Source organism: Barbatula barbatula, assembly GCF_947034865.1.
Source record: "Barbatula barbatula genome assembly, chromosome: 25".
Taxonomy (NCBI): Eukaryota; Metazoa; Chordata; class Actinopteri; order Cypriniformes; family Nemacheilidae; genus Barbatula; species Barbatula barbatula.
In genome coordinates, this window is record NC_136788.1 from 12,889,842 (window position 1) to 12,915,862 (window position 26,021).

At 39.2% G+C, this 26,021-nt stretch overlaps 2 protein-coding genes across 2 annotated transcripts; both read left to right on the top strand.

The window, feature by feature from the left end:
• Positions 1-377: 377 nt before the first annotated feature.
• cry2 (cryptochrome circadian regulator 2) lies at positions 378-11,767 on the top strand. Its single transcript, XM_079450530.1, has 12 exons — positions 378-682; positions 1,730-1,838; positions 3,799-3,941; positions 6,697-6,881; positions 7,656-7,744; positions 7,883-8,023; positions 8,140-8,451; positions 8,531-8,682; positions 9,191-9,393; positions 9,534-9,617; positions 9,970-10,157; positions 10,279-11,767. The coding sequence occupies exons 1-11, from the start codon at positions 525-527 to the stop codon at positions 10,149-10,151; spliced, it is 1,758 nt and encodes a 585-aa protein (XP_079306656.1). The 5' UTR covers positions 378-524; the 3' UTR covers positions 10,152-10,157; positions 10,279-11,767.
• Positions 11,768-12,745: 978 nt separating this feature from the next.
• mapk8ip1a (mitogen-activated protein kinase 8 interacting protein 1a) lies at positions 12,746-25,999 on the top strand. Its single transcript, XM_079450096.1, has 12 exons — positions 12,746-13,048; positions 13,853-13,964; positions 15,522-15,836; positions 19,544-19,625; positions 20,420-21,421; positions 21,548-21,620; positions 22,929-23,098; positions 23,181-23,284; positions 23,368-23,481; positions 23,802-23,872; positions 24,077-24,175; positions 24,489-25,999. The coding sequence occupies exons 1-12, from the start codon at positions 12,978-12,980 to the stop codon at positions 24,559-24,561; spliced, it is 2,286 nt and encodes a 761-aa protein (XP_079306222.1). The 5' UTR covers positions 12,746-12,977; the 3' UTR covers positions 24,562-25,999.
• Positions 26,000-26,021: the final 22 nt, after the last annotated feature.

The following is a 26,021-nucleotide window of genomic DNA, read 5'->3' on the forward strand; positions in this document are numbered from 1 at the left end:
TCAAGACCATCAAGAAAAAAGCCCATATATAAATGTAAAAAAGTGCCCTGTTGAATAATTTGGTGTACTACCAATATGTATTATCAATTCCCCTTCTCATTGATGTAACAGTCATTTGTGTATGATAACTTGTCACGTGACCCGAATATCGTTCTGTGAACGACACCCGAGACATCGTCACATCACTCCCCGTCCGTGTATTTTGTGTTGCACGAACTGATTTCCTAACGTGACGTTAATTCCCGCAAACGAGAGCAACAACAAACCAGAGAAACGTGACGGGGACGGATCTCCAACAAAGGGGTGCGACGTTTTACGAACCAATAGCATCCCGGAAGCCCACGTCACTCATTCTTATCATCCGCGCGTGCGTCTTCCTTCTGACCAATGGACGAGGGAGAAGGCGGGAGTGTACTGTACCTGCCCCTGATCTCAAACCGCAGAGAGAGGCGTAACGAGGCCGTATTTGCGTTCGGACCGCCGTCGATTTCCGTCGGACGTCTAGGATGGACTAAAACGCAACTATGGTGGTGAATTCCGTGCATTGGTTTCGCAAAGGGCTGCGTCTTCACGATAACCCGGCGTTGCAGGAAGCTCTTAACGGCGCGGATACTGTACGCTGTGTTTATATACTGGACCCGTGGTTCGCAGGTTCGACCAACGTTGGAGTCAACAGATGGAGGTTTGCGGCATGTATTTTTATTTATTTAACGTTTTATTTTATAACGTTATCTGAAGAGGGACAAACGTTAGATGGTGGCGCGTAAATTGCGTAACTGCGCAGCTGCTGTAGTGTTTTGGCCCTCGCGTGCGCCAACCCGACGATCTGTCATGTGACGTAACACGTGTGAAAATATCTATTATTCAAAAAGTGCTGATTTGTATTACCTGTGTATTAGTTATAATGTAAATCGTGAACAGTTATAATAAAGTGTCGTAAATCTGTCCTATATAGGGGACCAGCTGCTGTTCAGAGCAGGAGCAACTTTTCAAGCACTTTAGCTGAACTTATCTGAGCAAGTCGTTTTATTTTTCAACCAATTCGCGCAAATATATCGATCATTAATGGCGAGGGTGCCCTGACTGAGATAAAACCATTGAGGTATATAACGTTAGAAGCTAACTCATGCTAATCGCAGCCTGTCGGTTTGCTCACGCCCACTTGCTCACTTGTGTTTTATGTAACGCATTAATGACCAATTTCATTATTGCGTCATTACATACACACATTACATATGTGTATCCGCAAAGCGCGAGCTAGAAGCGCAAAGACAGACGTAACAACGCGCGAGCAAAAGAGTCTAAATGCAATAGCGAGTCACGTGATGGATTTCGATTCACCTGTTTGGTTTTATCTGACATGCCAGGAATCGTATTGTGCGAATAAAGCATGAATATGACGAGTGCAATATTAACATGTCTGAATTATTCAATAATAATGCCAATTTGTAACTGTATAATTAATGTATTTATTTATGTGCAATATTATGTATTTGATAGAATATTTAATAAAGTGCAAATGAAAAGTGACATACCTGTAGTAATAAAGATGTTAAATAGATAAGACGCAGGAGGTATATCCACATTACTGTCAATACAAAAAATCAGCACATTTTCCAAGTTGTATGATATCTAAAATAAATACAAAATGTCCTTTGAAAACTATTGATGTTTCACCTAAACGCATGTTTCCTATAATGATTTATAAGTGATGCACTTTATTTGACAGATTTTTACTGGAATCTTTAGAGGATTTGGACACAAGTTTAAGAAAACTGAACTCGAGGCTCTTTGTGGTACGGGGACAGCCTACAGATGTCTTCCCCAGACTCTTCAAGGTTAGTACGATGACACGGGTGACCTTTGTCTTCTTGTATCAAATATTTGTTATATTTAAGGATGAAATCTAAAAGCGAAGTTTTATACACAAGGCCTCAGGTCAACCGGTATTCTTAGTTTGAACTGCAGCAGTTCTTTTTAAAGGAAACTCCACCCAAAAATAAAAATTCTTTCATGAATTACTCATCCTCTAGTTGTTCCAGACATGTTTACATTACAAAGAGAGATAATTTGGAATAATGTTAGCAGCCAACCAACAATTCTGAAGCAGCATTGACTAGTCAAAAGTTCCCCAGAACTGTTTATTTTCCTACATTCCTCATAATATCTTCTTTTGTTTGCATGTATAAATATAAATGTATATTTTTCCCCCTACTATGGCAGTCAATAGTGCTTCAGAACTGTTAGTTTCTAACATTGTCCGGTTGAAAACAAAGAGAGATATTTTGAAATAAAGACATTTCTACATGTTTGGAAAACTGGTGACAGAGTTTGTATTTTTGGGAGGAGTTATCCTTTAAGGGGTGGCCACTGGCTAGTTTTGTTATGATGACTATCATATTTTGGTTGAAGCTGGTTATCATGCTAAATATTGATATGGGCTGATAAATGAAGATGTGATACCTTCAGAATGTACATATGTTGTAGAATGACATTTTAGCTGCGGGGACTAATTTTGTAATAGCTTGTATCTGCTTTTTGACCTTTGTTTTTTATGGAAGCTCTTATTATTCGCATAAATCAGGTGATTTATCTCTCTTAATAACTCTCTTAAACGCTTTGGTTCCAATGGACACACGCATCTGGTTTGTGTAAGGAAAGCCACCTCTCAGTGTATTGAACTTTTCCAGGTAACGGATTCATCTTAAAAGTGATGATTTTCTCTGGCACAGGATGTAAGGACAGTAGTAAGGCAGTTTCACGCTGACCTTGTTAGGTGCAAATCACATGCAAAGATGTTCACCTTGTGTTCAGTGAGTGGCAGCTTGTTCTTTAAAAGACAAACAAACATTTGAGACAGCCTGCATGAAGGGTGATGAGCCTTCTCCGTTTTTTTGTGTTTGTTCAGAACAGCTTCCAGCGTGCCTTGCCCATTAAACGCACTTGCTTGCCCTTGAGATGCCTACTGAGTTCTGTAGAAAAGTTTGTATCGTAATCCCTACTTTTATGAGAGAGAAAATGACCCTCTCCTTTAGGTTGTGTCTTTTGTTTTGTGGAAGTATGATAGTTAGTGTTATCATATGCACTGTAGTATACTAAAAGAGGATCTGGAATCATATGTAGGGGCCGACATATCAAAATATGGGGTGAGCAGCCACCTACAGTACCAATGTGCAACTTTCACTCACAACACCCAATTCACCAACACATGCATCTTTACTGATACAATACTATGGACACTTGGGTTTCCATTATTTTCCATTACTTATTACATTCATCTTTTAAACCCACACAGTCTTTGCATATACAAAGTTAGATACTCAACTCAAAGAAATGTATACAGATTTGTAACAACTTGAGAGTGAAACATGAGAGAATTTTGGTTATTGGGTGAACTATCCCTTTAAAGTTGGTTTTGTTATAAAAGTTTTCATTCAGACATTTCCATTCAGCCAGACCAGCTGATCATGGTAATGTACCCACACGTTTGAAAGACTTCCAGTGGTCGGTCTGGCAGGTTAATAGTGCTTTTTATGCAAGGTTGGTCTTTATCAGATCAGGGGGTGGAAGCACCATAACTTGCTTTACATTTTTCCGAACAGCTGCGGGAAAACAGGCACTGTTCTTGGGGCTGAAACATACGATTTGCCACTAAAAGTAATTGCCGGTTGACTTCGTGTGCTTTACAGAGTTTTGACATCACGTTTACAAAACTTGCATATTAACTTATTTTAAGAAGTAAAACCTGCGTTTTTTTTGTATGTATTTAATCTTGTTTACATCTGATCAATTCCTCAGGAATGGAATGTCACACGTCTCACGTTCGAATATGACTCTGAGCCTTATGGGAAGGAAAGAGATACGGCCATCATCAAAATGGCGCAGGAGTACGGTGTGGAAACCGTGGTACGGAATATTCACACGCTCTACAATCCCGATAGGTGGGTGATGGAGTGCTTTCTAAACTGTTCTGATACCAGCAGACTTTTCTAAAAGCATGTGCACACGATAAGCTTATATTTACATTGACGTGTATGATTTTTGTGGCTGCAAGAATAATGTTTTCAAACACTCCCCGTCTGCCGTTGCTCAAGCAAAGCGTCTTAAACATAGACTCCGTTGAGCCAATGAGGCATTTAAAGAAATGTTTGTGTGTTGTGGCTAGCAAGCCTTCATCTGGGTTTTCACCTTGAATATAAGCCGAGTTTTTGCTCTTTAAGTCATTGGAAAACAGAAGTGAAAACACTTTACATAGCAGCAGCTAAATATTGCTCTTCTCTAGAGAGAAACTTGCTCATGAAACTTGCTCAAATCTGGCTTTTTTTATGAATTGCAGGGCTCCAGACTACTTGGAGCACTGTAACCCCTGACTGAAAATTTAAGTGGCGCAAAGGTGCAATTATTGACTTATTTCCCAAAATACTTCGATAATAGAAAGGCTCGACTCACAGAAATTACAATGTGCATTTTATTTTTATTGCAGAGGGATATGACATTACTCAATACCAGGGACATGTGGAATCTACAGATTTTCCCAAACATTTAGCACAGTATTAACAAAAAATCTGCAGTTACCGTATGGCCCTAGTATTGAATAATGTCATATGTACTCAACTATGTGGAACAATTTTAAATGTGTTTACATTTGTATTTTGTAGAGAAATATAAATTTGTGTTAAAATAGTTTTAAAACACAACCCACGATTCAGCGCTGTTACAAGTATTCGACAGATAAATGCTGAGGTCCCACATCGGATCAGAAACGAGATTGTTCACAAATTAATGTAATTCAAATCTGATTTAATAATTTGTGTGAATTGGTATTTTAAGTGCTTATTGACTACTTGGAAAAGTAAAATGATTGGTTAATAAGTTGTGGAACACACTTTTTCATTGTTATGGCATTTATGCATTATTAAAACAGAGTTATAAGTGGGAACATAAACAAGTGGGAAATTTACCAATCATTTACAGGATAATTCACCCACAACTGAAAATGTTGTCATCATTTATTCACCCTCGTGTCATTCAAAACCTGAATATGACTCTTTCTTCTGTGTTACACATAAGAAGATATTATGAGGAACGCTTTGATGGGTTTCATACAGGAAGTCCAACATTCACCCTCTTTTGTGTTCTGCCTAAGAAAGATAAGATTTGGAATGACATGACATGAGGGTGACTTAATAATGTAAAGATTGTTTTGAGTGAACTATCCCTAGTGAGTACTATGTTTATATGCAAATTGCTCTCTCAAAACCTCCAAAACCACCAAACAGAACCGAAGAATTGCGTCCGTCTCGGATCAACGTGCAGTTTTCACTCTTTTTGTGATGTGTAATTTAAAACGAGTGGCCTAACTGCGCAAGTTACATAAATGAGATGCTGGTGATACGCCAGGACTCTGCTCCTCATTCTGAGGGGAATAGCATGAGCTTGCATGCATGCTCTTGTATAAACACATGTGCCGTGTGACGTCAAAAGCTTTCTAGGCTTTTGAATGAAGAGACTCCATGCTGCCATCAAGTGACTGAACGGCGGTGCTGACGGTCACACTGTGAAACATGTGCTGCACGGGTTGGGAGGGTGAATTAGCTCAGCATGCAAGTCACCATTGCAAACATGTGCGAGCCGAGCGCCAGGTTTCTCCCAGCAAACACGCGGCATACTACCGTGTGCAGAGGCTCCACCCCAGACAGATATAGACAGTTGTATAAGATCAGAACTATGATATATTTATTATATAGATAAGAGAGAAGGCTGCTAATGTGACAGTCAGTGAGACTGTTGGCTCCTCGCAAAAAGGAGCTGGAATGTTGTGAAATGTGTTGTCTCTGGACACGTCGGCAGACGAACGTTCGCGGTTGATCTAGAATGACAGCTTTAGTGACCTTGTTTCCGTAGGAATAGATTCTGGGATTTATTACAGCGCTACTGCTGGTGTGGAACATGCAATAAAATCTATTTCCTACAGTTAATAAAGCTTTAAATGTCCATGTAAGGAGGTTTAGCTTGACGGTCATTCAGATTTGTAGTTGCCCTGCTTGTATTTCCACATAATTATCACCAAATAAATGTTGATTTCGACATAATATTTGGTTTCCAAAAACGACAAAAGACAAGCTCAACATTTTGCTGGAAATCAAACACATTAAGTGTTTCTGATGATGTTATTTTTGATCCACCACTATCGTAAATACTTTTGGCAGGTTCAACACACAGCCGAATTTGCAACGATACCTGTAATTTAAGATGCTCTTCTGAAATTACATCTGAAAGGTGTATTTATATGGTTTGTGTCAAAATGAGTAAGACAAAGGAATACTTTATTTACAGTCAAACAAGAACCATTGGCACAAATTATATTGAATTGCGTTTTTATAATCGATTGTTTGTTTTAATGCATTAATACAATAATCCTTCACATCAGCATCATAAGAAGGATTATATTCAACAGCCCTAATTAAAATGTACTTCGTAAATCATTTAAAACATGAGAACATAACGCAGACCTTGTGTATCGTATCTCCATGTAAATAAAATCACCGATGCCTTTGCCAATCACTTAAGATCTGCAAAAAATGAAACTTAGTCAACATGACCAGTTTTCCTTTTGTCCTTTTTTTAACATTCATCTAAAGAGAAAAGAGCCACTTTAAGATGATGGAAACTGAGCCGTGTTCTCTTTTCCTTCAGGATCATAGAAATGAACAACCACAGTCCCCCCCTCACATTCAAAAGATTTCAAGCCATCGTGAACAGACTCGAACTGCCCAGAAAGCCCCTGCCAGCCATCACTCAAGAGCAGATGGCCAGGTGCCGGACACAGATCGCCGACAATCACGACGACCGCTACGGCGTGCCGTCCCTCGAGGAGCTGGGTACATCCTTTAAAAACTTCTTTTTTTTTCATTATTAGATTCTTGGTAAAGGGTCAGTCACCCAAAAAGGAAGATTGTGTCATCATTTACTCACCTTCGAGTTGTTCCAAATCGGTAAAAATCTGTTTGTTCTAATGAACACGGAGGAAGATATTTGGAAGAATGCTTTGCACCAAACAGTTCTTGGCCACCATTGACTACCATAGTAGTGAAAATTGCAATGGTAGTCAAAAGTGTCCCAGAACTGTTTGCTTTTCTTACAATTAAAATATGTTGAGTTTGTTTCCAAAATGAGAACTCGGTCTTTACAATTTTTAACAATCATATTTTTATGGTGTAAGTTAGCTGTATTTTTTGTTATTCTGGCTTAAATCAAAACAAACCAACTTCAGTTCTCCTCTTATTTTGAAAATAAACTCTTCATATCTTCCTTTGTGTTCAGCAGAACAAAGCAATTACGTTTTTTGGGTGAGCTATGCCTTTAAGAGGCAGTTTATTAATACATTTAACTAAAAATTATATATAATTTACTAAAAACGTAAAGGAAATACAATTTGTTTTATACTTATAAACACTTTATTTATTAAAGAGCAATACATTTTATGTACAATATTCTCTACATATTATAATGTATCTATTTTCTACTTTAATTTTCTAGTTTTAGGTTTATAGTGTAATTTATTACTTTCAGCCACTTGAAATTCTATTGTATTGTACTATGACTATGAAGTCTTTTAAAAAAATGAATTGTTTCTCTTACCGGTCGTCCATCAGGTTTCAGGACGCATGCCGACAGCCCACATGTGTGGAAGGGAGGTGAAACTGAAGCCCTGGAGAGACTCAACAAACATTTAGATAGAAAGGTGAGATGTGGTGTATACACAATAATGTTATTAAACCTCAATAATGAGGTTTAACAACTGTTTAACATCTAATAAAAAATGATAAACAAATGTAGTATACATGTCAATATAATAAAAATATATCATGTTTGAATGCAGGCTTGGGTAGCGAATTTCGAGAGGCCTAGAATAGGTGCTCAGTCTCTGTTTGCCAGCCCGACCGGCCTCAGTCCATACCTACGTTTCGGCTGTCTGTCATGTTGCGTGTTTTACTACAATCTGCGGGAACTTTATATGAAGGTGAGAGATATATTGAACAAAATGTGAACCTTATATGCACTACAAATCACTGCTTTTATAGGATTTGACAGACTGTTAATATTGAAAAAGTCATGTGATCTCTTGCTGTTCTCCAGCTTCGGAGACGCTCCAGTCCCCCCCTCTCGCTCTTCGGCCAGCTGCTATGGCGAGAGTTTTTCTACACGGCGGCCACCATCAATCCCAACTTTGACCGTATGGAAGGAAACCCCATCTGCGTGCAGATCCCCTGGGATCACAACCCTGAGGCGCTGGCGAAGTGGGCCAAGGGTCAGACGGGGTTCCCATGGATCGATGCCATCATGACCCAGCTCAGACAGGAGGGCTGGATCCACCACCTGGCCCGACACGCCGTGGCCTGTTTCCTCACTCGAGGAGACCTGTGGATCAGCTGGGAGAGCGGAATGAAAGTAAATCACTCATGACATCACAGTGATGATTGTGATTCGTTTGCAGTGTGTAACCTTCTGTCTTTCTTCTCTGTGTCAGGTGTTTGAAGAGCTGTTGTTGGACGCAGACTGGAGCGTGAACGCGGGCAGCTGGATGTGGTTGTCCTGTAGCGCGTTCTTCCAGCAGTTCTTTCACTGTTACTGTCCCGTTGGCTTCGGTCGCCGGACGGATCCCAGCGGCGACTACATCAGGTACACAAACCAGCCCTAACCGCATCTGGAACACAGTCACACAGCATGAGTTATATCACTGACCGGTGGTACATATTATGACAATCATAGATTTGTGTTGCATAAAAGCTTCTGTGTCTCCACTGAGTATACTTCAAAGAAACACGGTGACATTGTAAAGTGTACCAGCTGCTGTATATAATTCATTGTTTTTTTTTTATTTCTAAAGCAAGCTTCAGTGTTGTTCTTGCTCATACTTGGATTAACATGTTTAGATATAACATTATGGTGAGATAATACCCCATGGAATAAAAGGCACAAGCTTTATTTTTTAGGGAAAACATTTTGTTTGTGCATTTCTGTCTCTGACAAGTAGGAAACAACCACTCAAAACACGTTGGCAACCACATTTCAATACCCTAGCAACCAGTCACAACAGCTTGTTCAGACATTTTTAATGAAAACACAATGTGGTGTGACCTTTTCTGAATCTTTGTTTTTATACGATACATTCTGTTATTACATGAAGGAGGTACATCCCTAAGTTGAAAGACTTTCCCAACCGCTACATTTACGAGCCGTGGAACGCCCCGGAATCCGTGCAGAAGGCGGCCAACTGCATCGTGGGCGTGGATTACCCCAAACCCATGATCAACCACGCCGAGAGCAGCCGGCTCAACATCGAACGCATGAAGCAAGTTTACCAGCAGCTCTCACACTACAGAGGCCTTAGTAAGTGATGCGCACAGTCATGATGTTTTTTGTTCACCTGTTGTTTAGCAGTTTTTCCGTTTTCAGCAACCACAATTCATGAACATTTTAAGGGTCCAGGTGGGCATTACAAATCTCTTCATATCTTTTACTCTCGACAGGTCTGCTCGCCTCAGTCCCGACAATCCAGGAAGAGGCGGAGCCACCGATGTCGGATGACTCTCAGGCCAGCAGCAGCACTGGAGGTGAGAAACTTTCAGTAAATGAATTATTATGACATTATTAATCTGTGTCATCGTTAATGGTTGGTTTGTAAAGAGAATGTTAACAAATGGGACTCTGAGAAAATATCCCAAGAAGATGGATCTCTTCACTGCATGTTTTGCAATGTCAATAAGCCTGTCTCTGTCTGCTGTGTCATTTCATATGAATCAATATTGGCTAGATTAACATGACTATGTTCAAAACTAATTTGTTTGCATATTTATTCAGGCAATAGAGTATCAGACGTGTCAAAATATGACGTTATACTATTATCGTTTTAGTGTATTGCAATACATGTTGATTTAGAAGCTCCATCACCATTGTTTTCTGCAGGTCTATCCTCCCCACAACAGCCCAGCCCATCACCATTGTCCCCACCCAGCTCAGAGAGCTCCGCCCCCCACGTCCAGAGAAAGAGGGTCCGAACCTCGGAACTCACGGGCAAACAGAAATCAAAAGTCAAGCACACCAGCCAAGCCAAAGGAATCGAGCAGACGACAGAGGACAAGCAGTGATCACAGGTACCGCACAATATTTGCTTTATAAATGTTTCAATCCCTTATATACATAACATATTGCCTTTTTTTTGTATGAAATGATGATACTGTTTATGATTTTGAGTTGTATCTCTGCTCTGTACAGGTTGATTGACAGATTAAGACTGTGTTGTCAGTTCAATATCAGAGGGAATCTGAGGACTCTGCCTCCCTGAATCATCCAGAAACAGCCAAGAAAATTGTAAAATGGCGCCACCTGCTGCAGCAAAACTGAAACTACTCCACAAGAAAATGTAACGGCTGCAATTTCGTCAGGGTGTTAGAGTTTCAATTTCAGCATCCATCCTCCAATAAAGCTGCCTTTGTTTATTGCTCAAAACTGAACATTATTGTATCAAGATACAGGTCTGAATCTGGGTTTGTAGAAATGGTTCAGACAAGAAAATGGTCATTTCATCGCCCTCATGTTGTTCGCCCTCCTTTCATTCGAAAAGCACACAAGGAGAAATTCAGGACTGGGACGGGAGCTTCCAAACTTCAAATCCAATGGTGATTCACCAAAAAGCTACCATTAAAGTGCTCGGTATGACCTTTGCGTTATATTCAAAGTCCTTTAAATTCATGCAATCGCTTTGTGCGAGGAACACACTTATTTAGATCTGTGGTCCTTTGGCTTCCTTTGAAAGCTTTAAAGTTCTGGTCTGCATTCATTGAAATTAAAAGGAACAAATTGCTACTTTTTTCAAAAAAAAATACTTTTGTACTCCAGGGAAGAAAGTTCAAACAGGTCTAAAATGAGTGATTCAGTCAATACGTTTATAGGTGAGCAGTTCTAGGTTGAAGTTTATCGCTAGCGTAGAAAGAGACTTGCAGGAACTAGTGGATATTGCCATTGAAATGTTTTTTAAACCTAATCTTTCAACAGCAAAGACATTATTCATGAATTCTAACCTAATGTAATGTATTTTTTGTTGGTATGAAGGCGTACAATAAATACGTATGATGAAACCTCAGATACTATATGACCTGCTGGGGTTTTACGACATAAATTATGCGTAACGTTGGTATTAGTTCTAATGTAGTCAGTCTCTATAATGGCTTGCAAACCACAACCAACTAGTTCATACAAGCGATGAAGAATTCGATTTCTTTGGTTTCTGGTTGAGCAGTTTCTCCCTATACGTTTTGTTTACGTAACAACATTTAAACTTTAAAAACATTTTGTTTTCTCTTGCTGCACTGAGGTTTTCTTAATAATATAAAATTGTCCGTTTATAATTCAATAAACTTTATTTCTTAACCAAGCGATTCATTTTCTGTTTACAGGTTTTCTAATCCGTCTGAAAATTTAACATTCCACTTCGTTTTCGGTCACACTAATCCTTTTCCAACGATGTGGAGAAGTTTTATTTATTTTTGTCCCTTATTCTTTTTTGTAATGTATAAAAGAGTTTATTTTCATTAAATGGCTGACGGGATAGTATAATGTGTTCTGTTTGTCGGCAGTAATTTATTGAAGCCTTTCACTGCATGTTCCTTTCAGCGACGAGCAAAATGTTTCTGCATTCTATTGCATCTAAAATGTATCGCATTAGAATAAAATATATCAAATAAATTTCTTTAACCTATTTCAGAACATGTTTGAGTTTGTTTTATTTTTACAGATTAGTAAATTGCTAAATTTTGCTACCTGTGTTTATCAATCTCTTGAAATTGAAATATGTTTTGTAGCTTTTTGAGTAAAAAAACATCCAGATCTGATAATCCGCATTTAACATGTTCATTGGCCTAAACTCACATTTGTATTTTTGTCTGTTTGGATGTCTAATTTTAAATGATGTGAATTATCGTATTTCAATTGTTTGCCATGTTTAACATGCACAATATTGCATCAGTGGTCTGCTGAGTGCACTATACAGCATTGGTATGGTGTTCATCTCAGACATGTATTGTAGTAATTCAATATAGCTACTGCATGCAGACTTGATGTGAATGGGGTCCTGTGGGACCAGCACTAATGAGGGAAGAGCTCTCAGTTCTTGCCCAGGTCAGCTAATGTCTGCTCTTATAGAGCATAATGACCATAGAAAGACTCCAACTGTATCTTATCTCGCTCTGCCTCTTCAGCTAATTTCTCTTTGTCCTCCACATCATCTGCTAAGTCCTCCAATGAAACCGATCTACTAGTCAGTAGCGTGCATTATCTGTGTTTGACCCACAGCACATTGTAAAATAAGATCTTGATGATGTCTTCATATGCTTGATTATTATATAAGTGCTTGACTTTCCCATCCAGAATTATTAACGGCGGCGGTAATCAACAATACAGTAATGAATTGTAATGATTCTATATAAATCATAGATGTCCAAAGGTGGCCTTGCAGATGTTTTTCATTTGTTATCAATGGCATCGATCCCACTGACATCACGTGTCTTCTGCTGGCCTGCTCTTCTGTGGAGGTGGCAACTTGATCTGCATTGATCTGGACCATCACTCACTAGGCACCACTTTTAGAGAGACTACGCCTCTCTCTCTCTCTCTCTCTCTCTCTCTCTCTCTCTCGCTCTGTCATCCACCACTGACTTTAATGGCTTCATTGAAGGACACATGCAGAGCAGTACAAGGAGTGTCAGGGTTGTAAAGTAGAATGTTTTCCAGGGGAAGTGAGGATATCCACGGCAGCTATGGCTTCCTGTGGCTGATGTAACCCCCCTTAGGACCTTTTGTAGGACGTTTCTGAAAGGAACCAGAACCCGGCCGGGTGGTGGAGGAAAAAGTGCCATAATTGCCAGCCTCTTCGATCCCCCAAGAAGGGTCCAACGCCACCCCGCCCTGCCCCGCAGATGGTGCTCAGCCTGACCATGGACTCCAGAGAGGATGGGGACAGCTGGATGGAGGAACAGTGGGAAAAATGGTACAGTAGTGATACGGCCGTGTCCCCATCTCGGCCTTTTGAGCTCTACATAACTGACCTTGGATCACCTTTTGGTGCTTTAAAATGGGATTCTATGGTTTTGAAATGTTAGTGTTGTGTGTACGAAAGGAAATTTGTGGGACGGAGTGAGAGAGGAGGGCTTTTGTAGTTGAATATGTGTGGATGTTGCTTTTGTTCTAACATGAGACGTACTTTGAGATGTGCGTTTAGTCTATAGACGATACAAAATTGTAAAAGTAACTACGAAAGTTACACACTATGGTTTGTTGAATCTTTAGTTGATCGTAATGTTAAATGATCGTGTATTTCTTACTGCCTTCCAAAAACTGGCATTCACAAGTATATAAATACAGGAAATTTAGCATGTCTTAGTGCTTTTAAACCTTATCTTTATCTTGTTATATCTAAACAGCCTCAAGCTTGACAGCACTTAAAAACAAAGACTGATTTCAAGAGATTAGGCTGAACAAAAATATCACTATATTTAGTTGGAAAATGAAAAATAGACAAACCATGTTTGTGTTTGCTATCGCACACAAAATGTACTATAACCTTTCTCTTATAATAAATGTTGTTTAAGATCAATGTATACTTATTTTAAATCAAATGTATATTTAAGCAACATATTTGGCCTACGATTAAAGCAGAAGGTTACATCACTGCAGCAGTTGTGAACTTATCAGATAAACCGTGCCCTTTCTGCACACGATCTGACGCTAGTCTCGTGGAGGTGTGACGTATGATGTGTGTCAATGTCTGTGTGGGTGTTTTGCCCCTTTGCAGGTTAACTAATGACATCAGTCTGAATGAATATGAGGATGACGACCTATCAGAGGTGACAGAAATCACAGATGAGAACGGTATCACTCTCAACCACCTTGACCTCGACTTTAAAGTAAGTCTATTGCTCTAAATATCCACGATATTCATTTTAGAATAATAACACTTTTTTATTTCAATTAAATTTCACGTTGATTTTCTCCTGTTTTTCTATATTTATGCCAAATGTGTCATTTTTACATAATACACCTAGTTTTACTATTTTTATCTTTAATATTTAAAATAATCATTATTATAAAATGTCATAATCAGTTATGGATTATTATTCGCAACACACCTATCATTCTAATGTACAGTATAAAGTCTTACGTATATTTCAAGTGTAATTTAATAATATCTCAATAACAATTGTATTTTTTAGATATATTCTTTTAAATATATTTAAAGACACCACTTTATTTAAACTCTTCACGTTCTTTCCATTTTTGATTTTGAAATTTACAAGCATGCTGTCATCTTCATGCTTTATATCAGTTCTGGTTTCATGAACCTTTCCTAAAGAAAGATTTCCTGAGAAAGTAGACAGTTTGTTATTCACCATTTTATTGTCTCTGAACTCTAAAGTACACATGGGCTATAGTGTGAGGTTTTGGAAGGTGTGCCATGCTGCCACCTGCACATGTCTATAGGGGTTAATCGGCATCTGTTCTGTAGCTAATCTTATGGGCTTCAATCCAACTATGTAATTTACAGCTCACTGTAATGTCTGATAATACTTGAAGAGTCAGGATAACGTTATGCATAACTTTATAACACATAATGTCACGCTTTTATTTAATGCTTTTGGTTTGGAATAAGGAATCCTCTATTTACTTTACCTATTGTACCTGTTTCAACCTCTGTGGTGACGGTGTGTGATGTGATGTGATGTGATGTTATGCTTCCTCCATGTTTCCAAAATGGCAGTAAAACCCAAACCATGGATCTGAAATGAATGTGATGAGTAATTCAAATGACTACGATAACAATTATTTGCAGAAATCGAAGGGAGTTCCCTACCATATAAAATGACGTCCGTGTATGTGGGTGTGTGTGCCCTAGTCACCGTTTTTCTCTCTCCACCTCGTAACCAAACAGTTGCTCAGCTTTGTATGATACACACAGTCATGCACTCTCATGCTGAATGAAGGATCTTCTGCCGAGCTGTTTACCCCACAGCGAAAATAGATTTCTAGGTCAAAGAACATGATCGTTTTTTCTGCAAAGAAATCGTTTGCTGTCTGAAAGTGTGTATAGATTGTTTAGGTGTTTGAATGAACGTGGGTGAGGTCAAGTGAGGCTTGCCAAAGTTAATTATCAGCTTAGTCATTGAATATTAAAGCAAAGGAGAGAAGTCAAAGCCGGATCGCATCTGATTATTTTCGCTTCATGGATATAATATATTATTGTACTACATTTTGCTCTATATTATTGAACGGCATCAATGTTGTTGAATTTCTGCGTGTGTTTATCTTGTCTGTCGTGTGACACGCCTTATTGTTCTCCGAGATTGAATTAGCTCTCCTTACAGCAGCCACGGGCTGATGTCACCCCTCTCCTCCGATTGGCCGGCTGCCTCTGACTGCAGCTCCTTCTCTCTCGCCTCTAAAGCTCTGCTGCTTGCTCTTCCCAGGATCACATGACTGAGCCGGCCAATGGCATGCCAAGGAGCGGCCGGAGGAGGGGGGTGGTGGAACTGCAGACGGAGATGCTCCACTTGGACCTAATTGATGCAGAGGGAGGAATCCAGGAAGAGGAGGAAGAGGAGAACGACAGGCCGCTAGATCCCGTTGATGCCGTGGATGACAACCACAAAGAGGAACAGGGAGCTGGGCTGCCTGTCATCCAGCCAAAGCTGAAGGATTTCATCCCTCCTGTTGCCATGGATACCTACCGGCCCAAGAGACCCACCACCCTGAATCTTTTCCCCCAAGTGCCAAGGACTCAGGTGAGAAGAGCGCTTTTGATTTCTGTTTCGGCCTTTGAAAGGGTTGCGGCCGGGCGCCGATCTGTATGCAAACCGACAGGGCTTAGAAATGTAAAATGTGTTAATTTCCATACTGCACATACAGGAATCAACATTCTTGTATGCATCCTTGTATGCCCTTTCCTTATTCACAAGGGAATCATTGAAAGGTAAGGTGGGGGGTATGTTTAGCCTCTTCTCGTGATTTCAGCCTTACTCTAATCTGTGACACGTAGCGTCGGGTTTCTTTGATACTACCGGCCGGTGATGCTTACGCTGACGTTTTCTGTTTGCGAGCGCTCGGCCCACCTGCTATGAATCACTGCTGTACGCCCTCCATGTGTAACGCAATCTGACAAGAGAGAGAGAGTGGATCGTTCCTGTTGACCTACGGGGGTCAAACAACAGGGGGCGGCACTCTAATGGGCCAAACTGTGAAAAACAACACAAAATGGGAGTTTGACCCTCGTGGTTGTTGGATGTCCTCTGAGGCCTGGTCTTTATGATAGAATTGGTTTTGGCATATGGTGCTGTGGCTTATAGAGAGAAGAGCATTCATTTGATTTAACTTGTTGATCTGTGTGTTACACAATGGGGTACAAACAGAGTTTGTTCGCGTTTAATTTGTTAGAATCATACCTCAGGAGTGACATCATCCAATGTGAAAAACTGTCAACTGTCAAGGTTATCGCATAAAACATCCTAAATACATGAACAGATATTATAGATGTATTTCTTAAAAGTGAATATGAACGGGCTTTTTGCAGTATTTGACGTCTAAAAAAATACAAAGCATCTTTTTGTTGTTTTGACCTGTTTATCTTGTTTTCTTCTTCTGCAAATGAATGCAAATGTTTTTTTTTACTTAGGAGGAATATTGTTATTAGTACACACAGAATGAAACAAAAATAATCATCTTACCTAAACACGATGCTACATTCAGAAAAACTGTAATGGTCTCTTAATTTTTTTCAACCTATATGTAATATGGCCTTGTTTATGAAGCAGTTAATGTTGTCAACGTTACAAACAGTTTGAACATTTTGATTTGTAACCCAGAATACCATCTTTAAATGAGTTTAGAGTTTACAAATCTCAATGTGGTCTCAGACCTTTTGGAAAATGTAGACATCCTTACTATTAGATGTCCAGTGACATCAAATGCCTTATAGATAAAACATTGTATGTTTCTGACAGTATTGCACCTATTCATCGGCGTCCAGCTCTTCTCTGGCTCTCTGTTGCGGAGCATCATGGGTAATGATGCTGCTGTTCTACTAGACAGGGAACTGAATGATTTAAGTAATTGGCCATCACTGTGGTGTGTCCTACAAGACTTACAACTCCGACTGAACTCAAAATGACCTGAAATTCTGTTTTTGGTTATGTTGCTTACTGGCATATCTTATATTTCCCAGTAGACTTTAAAAATGACATTTCTGATAATATGCATTCTTAAAAAGGGATTTGATGTGTTTTTGAACAAAACATCGAATGATCTGTTTTCCATTCACTGAATGGGCACCAAAGTCAAGTTACATATAGGCACTATAGTAAATAAAATTTATTAGAACTCTAAAACAATTTTAAGAGACAGTTCATCCAAAAATTATGCTTTTGTTGTTCTCGGTAGTTGACAAATATAATGTACCATCCATGTTTCGTACGGTGTGACATAGCAAATGTTCAAAGATGTTGCTGTCACACCATTCAATACCTTTACGCTTTATTTTTCAATAACCCACTCCCCATCATTTTTGTTCTCTACTGACTCAAGATATATTTTGGCTGAGCGTCTGTTTTAATATTGTACATTGAAAGCAGATGGTGACCATGGGCTATCGTTTTAGTTTTTGGAGCACTCCCTTCAAACTGAGTCTTTTTAATATCTAGCCTATACAAACACAATGTTCAACTTTTTTCCTCTTCAGTAATTCTATAATAATATAATAGTACATAGCAAATTTCACAAATATCTCCTGATGTTGTCAAACATTATAGTGGGATATTTTACATATGCCATTTAATGATAGACTGAGCTTGAGCACAGACCTCAAGCCCACCTTTTAATGCATACAAAATCATATCCAGGTTAACAAACTGTTTCACGACTACATAAGATGACTGTAAACGTGCTTCTCTCTCTTTAATCTTGAAATCGTGGCTTGTCAGATTGCTCCACGTCTGCGGTATTGGCGCGGCCCGTGGGATCAAAGAGCATTTGAGGAATTAACAAAGAGCTTTTCCACAGAAAGTGAACAGGGTTAGAGCAGTAAACTATAAAGTATTCTCAAGAGATATCTATAGTGGCCCGAGGAAGGAGCCAGTCAACAGCATCTTCATTTCTATGAAATATTTTTGAGGATATTAACTTAAACATGGAGGTCAAGAAATGATTGTATCCACTGAGAATCAAAAGGGAAGGTAATAAAAAAAACGATTCTTTCTATTTCGGTTAATTGCATAAAATGGAAACTGGAGAAACAGGTCAAAATAACAGAAAAGATATTTTGCATATTCACCTTTAAGCAAAACAGTAATATCTGTGCATGTATTTATGGAAAGTTTTCATGTTGTCAGTCTTTCACATTGCTGTTGGATGACATTGTCACTTTGATTTCGTTGAAACTCAACAGACACTGGACTGGATTGACCACAATGCATCTCGAAATACTGCTTAAATGAAAACTTGGAGTGGTCTCTTAATTTTGTCCACGGCTGTATACTGCAAAGTCTAGTGTTCTTCAGTCAGTGTATTATATTTGAACATTTTCATAGAGTAACTTCTTAAACTTCCTAAACTACAAAAATGAATTCCCATACCTTGTGATTTTATGCTGAGTTTAATTTACACTTCTCTGTATTATTTTAGACAAAATCTTATCGAGACTCCTTTTCAAACTTCAGTATTATATCTATTATTATTAGATTTTCGCAGCCTTTTATCGCAGAACTAGTTGATTACTTTGTTTTCCCATCTGTTTCCTTTTACTGGTACCATTTTTAGATTCACTGTATAAAGCATCATCACCATCTGTGTCTGCCTCTACCATCACGAACGGCACTGTGCTTTCCCATCTACCCCCACACTTACGCATACAGTGACACTAGCTCACGCACGGCAAATTCCTGCATCATCGATGAGTGCGTTGCTATGGCGACACAGGAGTGCCTTATAGGTGCATCATAGCAGCACAGTCAATCGTAAGTATGCGATATCCGATAGGACAGCGGTAACTGGTGTCGTATTGCTTTTCCTGTAAATTCATGATGTTTGTGTCGTACTTTGTCGCATCTGCCAGGAATGTTAACAAAATCATCGATCTAAGAAGGAGTGAAGTTCAATCTGTCTGTTTATGTTATTGTGAGAAAATTGGATTTTTCGACTCCTTTGCTTAGAAATAAGAACAAATGGTGGTGTTCCGTGATGGTGTCAGATGGTGATAGCTTAAAGAGATTCAGCCAAAAATGATGTCATCATCAATTCGCCCTCATGTGATTCAAAACCTGTATGTGACTCTTTCTTCTCTGGAACACAAAATAAGATATTTTGAAAAATGTGTCATTTTGCTTTGTCAATGTTGTTTGGTTAACAACCCCCATGCTGTTCATATGTTCTGAGGGTTATTTAAAGAACACAATGTTATTCCTATCACGTCCTTCATTATTGTTCTCAATATAATTCACAGGACACAATAAATAACAATTCATTTGGCGATAAAGACCGGAGGAAAGAGAAGAAAACTCATTCTTCATCTCCACACATTAAGGGTGAGTCATTCGTTACCACGCGTTTCACACAAATGATCCTGTCTGAGTTGCTGAGACTGTATAAAACTAATGCATAGAAGCGAGTTTGAAATATGACTAGAGAAATTAGCATACAAGTGTACTGACAAATGCACTTATTAAACCAACAAACAAACGTCTGCTTGTCATCTCTGTAATTGATGTATAGTTGCTTGACGTTTCACTGATCATAAAGGTTTATAGTTGATGACCATGAAATATTTATTGTGTGCTCGAAGAAAATGTAGATCCTCAAACATGCTGCTGTCGTGGCCCACGAAATAAAAACATGTTTACGTGCTTGAATTACCATAATGGGATTTTAGTTTTAATCTTCTTAGCCATCAGATGTCACTTGCGTCTGAGAAGGAGTGTTTCGGAAGCCTGGTTAGAACGAATAATTCTTGCAATTCTATATTGTGTTGCACAGAAATGATTGCACACTTGACTTAATAAGATATTTATTAACATTTGTAAATGCATTAGCTAGCATGAACTAACAATGAGTGATGTAGTCTTTTTGTATGTTAAGGGGATAGTTCACCCAAAAATATTTAACTTACCCTCATGTCAATTCCAACCTGTATGATTTTATTTCTTCTGCAGAACACAAAAGAAGATATTTTGAAGAATGTTGGAAACCGAACAACTGCGGTACCCAATCACTTCTATTGTATGGACACAAAACCAATGGAAGTCAATGGGTACCGCTGGAGACAAGTGTTACTAAAGAATTATAATCTCTAATAACATTGCACTCTCTCTGTGTGTAACAGGGGATGTGGCGGCCAAACCTGAGAAGGTTAGCCACACCGATGGGGACAAAGTTCAACCCAGGCCTGATGCAAAACCTCGAGGCCCCACCTCCACCACCAACAGAGCAACGGCCGTCCACGACAAGAAACAGGACAAGTTATCCGAGTCCTTGAACAACCCCACCACGGAGTCACCCTCCACACAGACGGTCATGAGGGTAAAATCCGGACAGGTGACCCTGATAGAGGGCGTCGTCAACACTGACACCGGTTGCAAGGAAAAAGCCCATTATCATACTTTAAACGGCTATCGGGAACAAGTGAAGTATCCCGTGGAGAACGGGGGTACGTGTGAGCCGTCTGTTGATAAAAACAAGGACTATCGAATATCGGAAGGAAATGCCACGGAGGAGATCCACCTCACGCCGGTGAACGGCGAACAGGACCGTCCATTTCTCTCCCAGAGCAGCGACAGCAATCGTATGTCCATCAGTTCGGACACGGAGTTGCCACCCCTTCAATATTATCCATTAACGGGTTGCGCCAACCCTTCCATTAGCGAGGAGGATGAGGTATACCCCCCCACACCCCCTTGCAGGACTGTCAGTCTCAGTGACCCAGGGGACACTTTTAAGTGGACTGAAAGCCACAAGTCTAAAGCAGTAAAGGAGGACACGGGGACTTTAAAGACCGCCGCGGTCAGTACGGACGCCTCCGGGCTGACGTATGACTCTGTTAAGTACACCCTGGTGGTGGACGAGCACGCTAAGCTTGAGCTAGTGAGCATCAAAGACTGCTACAAAGGTTACGATAGCGATAGCGATAATACCGTCTACGAGTCTGCCATCGATGAGGACGACGAGGAAGCAGATGAGGAAGCAGATGACGAAGAGTCAGGAGCGAGGGACATGAGGAGAGACACCTCCGGTCTGTCAGCAGACACGACCACGGACACCACATCCGACATGCCACGTTCTCGGAAGTTCATGAATGTGTTTGTGAACAGACGGACACGGTTCTCAGGTGAGTGAACATGTTTGATTTGCTTGGTCACAGTTGGGATCAAAATGATCAAATCCACTGAGTTCACAGGAAAATGTCCATTTATTTTGATGTTCTTCTAGTTGTGACTTGAGTTTTTACTCTTAGGTGCTGAGTTTGGACATTTCTCGTGTGTTATTAATGGAGAGGAAAGAGAACAGAGTCACAGGGCAGTTTTCAGGTGAGATATACTGTATACAGTAGTTGGCAAAAGTGATGCCCCCTCAGGTTCGAATAAAACATCAAAACATGAGATGAATGGTACAAAATGGACAAAACAATAACTTTTAAAAGTGCTGCTGTGTGTCGTGTTTTTAGGGGATCTATTGACAAAAATGCTATATATTAAACATAACTATGTCTTCAGAGGAGTATAAAGACCTTACATAATGAAGCGTTATGTTTTTATTACCTTAGAATGAGCTATTTCTATCTAGGTCCCCTTGCATAGAATTCGCCATGTTGTTTCTAGAGAAGCCCTAAATGGACAAACTGCTCTACAAAGAGCGTGTTTTGGAAAAACGTTATCTCCTTTGGCAAAGAGGCAAAAACGTGATAATTCTGTGTCAGCCACCATAGTGCTTTGCAGTTCACAACCTTACCACTAGACACTAAAATTCATACACTGGACCTTTAAAAGATTCGTGTTTTGTTCACGTTCTACTCATATTTTGATGCTTTAAGCTCCCCGAGAGGCCAAAAAGCAAATATAAATGCACTCCATACATCACTTTCGGCCACTACCTTATATAAGTGTGTGTATAGAGAATGTAAAGCTGACATCATGCCCCATGTTGCATGTTGTGCCGCCATCTTGGGAGGTTAATACTCCACTGCTACTATTGTTTTGATATGTACCGTTACTTGTTTTGTTTGATATATGAAGAGATAGAAAGTGAAAGAACCAGGGGCTTTTCCTGGATGACTCTGCGTAATGCTATTGCAGTTTTTAACACAGCAAGACCGACCTACCATAGTTATATTTCCATTTTAAAAAACTGAAAAAACAAAAACTGCATTGAACGCGCTAGCAGCCATCCTCCCAAGATGGCGCATTATTCAGCACGGCTTGACGGTGATAAATAAGCTCTATAGATACAGTGCTTAACAAATTGACCTGTCATAATAAAGAGAAAACTAAAATATTTTAGGAAACTGTCAAAATCTTGTTTAAAACTAAACATTGTATTAACATTTATTAGGTAAATAACAAATATAAAACAACTAAATACTCTTTATTCACTTTTTACACATGTAAGAAATTCAGAAGTCAGAAATCCATCACGAATAACATTTAACCATTAAAACGTATTTGTCTATAGAAGACTGTAAGTAAATCTCTGTAATCGGGCATCTGAATAAACTTTTTATTCCTACCTTTAAGAAATTATGCTATCTTTTTTGTAAGACAGTAAATCTGACAAATCATGGATAACAACAATAATTTTATTTTAGCATTAGCATTATTAAAATTGTGTTTTTTTCACAGGTTTATTCCTCGTCATGATGACGAGTTAGAATTGGAGACAGACGACCCCTTACTAGTGGAGGTTCAGGCTGAGGATCTATGGTGCGAGGCCTACAACATGCGCACTGGATCCAGAGGCGTCTTCCCTGCATTCTACGCTGTCAAGGTTACGAAAGACGAACACGAAAAAGGTAAACCCTGCCTATAATGTACTGTATCGAAACATTTGAGTTTTTGTTCCTTGTGGCCCCAATGGCTCCTGTTTCTTATCAGAGGATAAAGGTGAATGGATGGATAAATTCTGGGTGAAATTCCTCGGTTCTGTTCAAGTGCCGTACCACAAAGGGAACGATGTGCTTTGTGCTGCTATGCACAAGGTATGCTAACCCTTTCTCTTTATTCTAACACTGTCTTAAATGAACATATATTGTGGTCATATGTAATGTGATTATGTCAACAGATAGCATCAAACAGAAGAAAAGTGCAGTTTAGCCCTCCCTCTCCATGCATTCTGGAAATTAATGCAAGAGGAGTGAAAATTATTGTTCAGGATGACTGTCAGACATCTGGAAGGGTTTGTATCATTCTGAATATTCATATAGCTCAGTTGGTGCCACCAAAAAGCTCTTCTGCATTCAGTGAAACAACATTTTTGGTTCTGCTTTTATGCCCTGAAGCATCTTAAATCTGAATGGTAATCTCTAGACATAATAAAGGGGGTTATGGTCCCCTAAACCCCTGTGAGTGAATTTGAGCCCAATTTCGATGATGCAAGCCTCTGAGTTAATCTCACAAACTGTGCAACCTCACACTGCATTGACATCATAAGCTATAGCGGCTTACACGGTTCATTCCCCACTACTGATTAAACCACACTTCTGTTTTTTTTCACAGGGTGAAAAGTGCTTTCACTATTTTCAGTTGAAGAACATCTCATTTTGCGGATGTCATCCAAAGAACAACAAGTGAGTATGAACAGAAACATAGAGCAAACATGCTATTTTTTCCAAATAATTTTTTATTGTGACCAGATTGGTTTAGTGATTTAGTGTGGCCATACTGCAGTGCCCCCTACAGGGAGGAAAATGCCCTGTTAGACAAACAATACAAAATGGATGTTATTGGCTGATTTAAATAAATATAAAATCTGCTTCATGTGTGTATTTCAGGTATTTTGGCTTAATAACAAAACATCCAGCATCCCAGAGATTTGCCTGTCACGTTTTCTTTTCAGACGACACCACGACGAAGTTGTCAGAGTCTTTGGGGTAAGTTGTCCAGTACTGTATGTGCTTAAATATCTTTGTGCTGATTGGTCAGAAATAGCTAAATGTTATTGCTGATTGGTTGGAAAAGCAGAATATCATTGCTGATCGCTCAAAAAAGCAGAGAATCGATTTGCTGAATTAGTCGAAAAGGGTAAAAAAGTGAGATTGAATTATGCTTTCAGTTTAGTGAGCTATGTGTAATGATTCTAGATCCATTTCTTCATCTGCACAATTTCTTTGCATACATTTAGCGAATATAAGGCCATATTTATCGTCACGGAGTAATGTCTAATGCTTTTATTATTTCAAACAGAAAAGCTTTTCAGCACTTCTACAAACAACACGTGGAATATTCCTGTCCGACAGAAGATATCTTCCTCGAATGACCTTCCAGCTACTCGTCCTTTTGCATTATCACATACTATATGAGGTGTCGCATGATGGTGGTTTTATGCCTCTTTGTAACGTGTCATGTTGATTATATAATGTTGATGTCTATTTAAGACAAATCAAATGTTCAAATCAAAGAAACACCCCGGGTGTTTACAAAACAGATATTGGCTACAGTACAACTACGTTGACCTTGAGTATTACTGACTGGTGTAAGGCCTTACGACGTTAAAAAATATTCAGTGTTACTTATTAAAGTTAATATGTGCAAAGCTTGGTTTTGAATTTGTTCAAAGCACAAAGACATCACAATGATAGGAGAGGGTTTTTCTGTAACTAAAGCTGTACTGGACATATTCTCTGGGACAGGTGGTTTATCAGTCTGGTGTCTGTCTGGTATGAAATGTAATCGTGCCCTGGGTTAACATTTTGACCCTTGGTTAACTCCGATTTAACCTGGGTTATAAAGCCCTGTTCCAGAGAACTCGGGTGCCAAAGGTATACAGTGGGAATTACTAATCCAGGGTGGAATATCAATAGAAAACAAGGAACAATATAGCCTATGTGATAACAGTTTTAGGTGTAAAAAGCCCCCAAATAACATAAATGCTGTAATAAGGTCATTTACACTGTTTGTCTTTGGTCAGATGCACACGTCTATTTAGGCATCGCGAATACAATATGGCATCCATGCTTTCTTCTGTGAATGCTTTTCGGTTATGTATTGATTGTTTGTGTGTACAAATTTTCAGATACGTTGCTCTGTTAAACAGAGTCTGGGCCTATTGCATTCTTGTTGAATCTCAGTACCCCTCAAGTATGTAGCTGTGAAAACCAAATAAGTTTATTTTCTTTTTAAATATTATATAAGATGTCTTATTTATAATTATCGCTAAAAAGAAAGAAATCCTTAATTATTTTGGCACCTGAAACATATATAAGGAGAGAATGATAAGCAACTATACTGCAGAGCTACTGTCATAATGACAGAATAATGGTCCTGAGGAATATGGCCGCCTGGTTATGAAAAGTTTGTTTTTATTTTCTTTTGTTTCCCTGATATTCAAAGCAGGAGCATTTCAAAGTCAATGCCTAAAATGGACCCGTCTTCACCAATCCTTTCAAAATGGCACAACCGCACAGCATGCGCTTTGAAGTAACTAATATGCAATATTCACACGAGCAGAATCTTGTTAAATGAATAGACGGACCGAATCTGTATTTCGTAAGACGGTGTTTAACTGTTTGGAAAGACGTTTCAGTAGGGACAGCCATTTTGAAAGGTGGTTCTCAATTGCTAGGACCATATGTGTCTGCAAAAAAAATGATCCTGCAAATCACAAGTTGTGCCTGTTTCTTTTATCACTGTACATTTGTTTTTCGAATGATCATAACTGTTCCGTGGAACCCATGAAATTAAATCCTATTTGTAAACCTATTGTCCTGTTGTGTATTT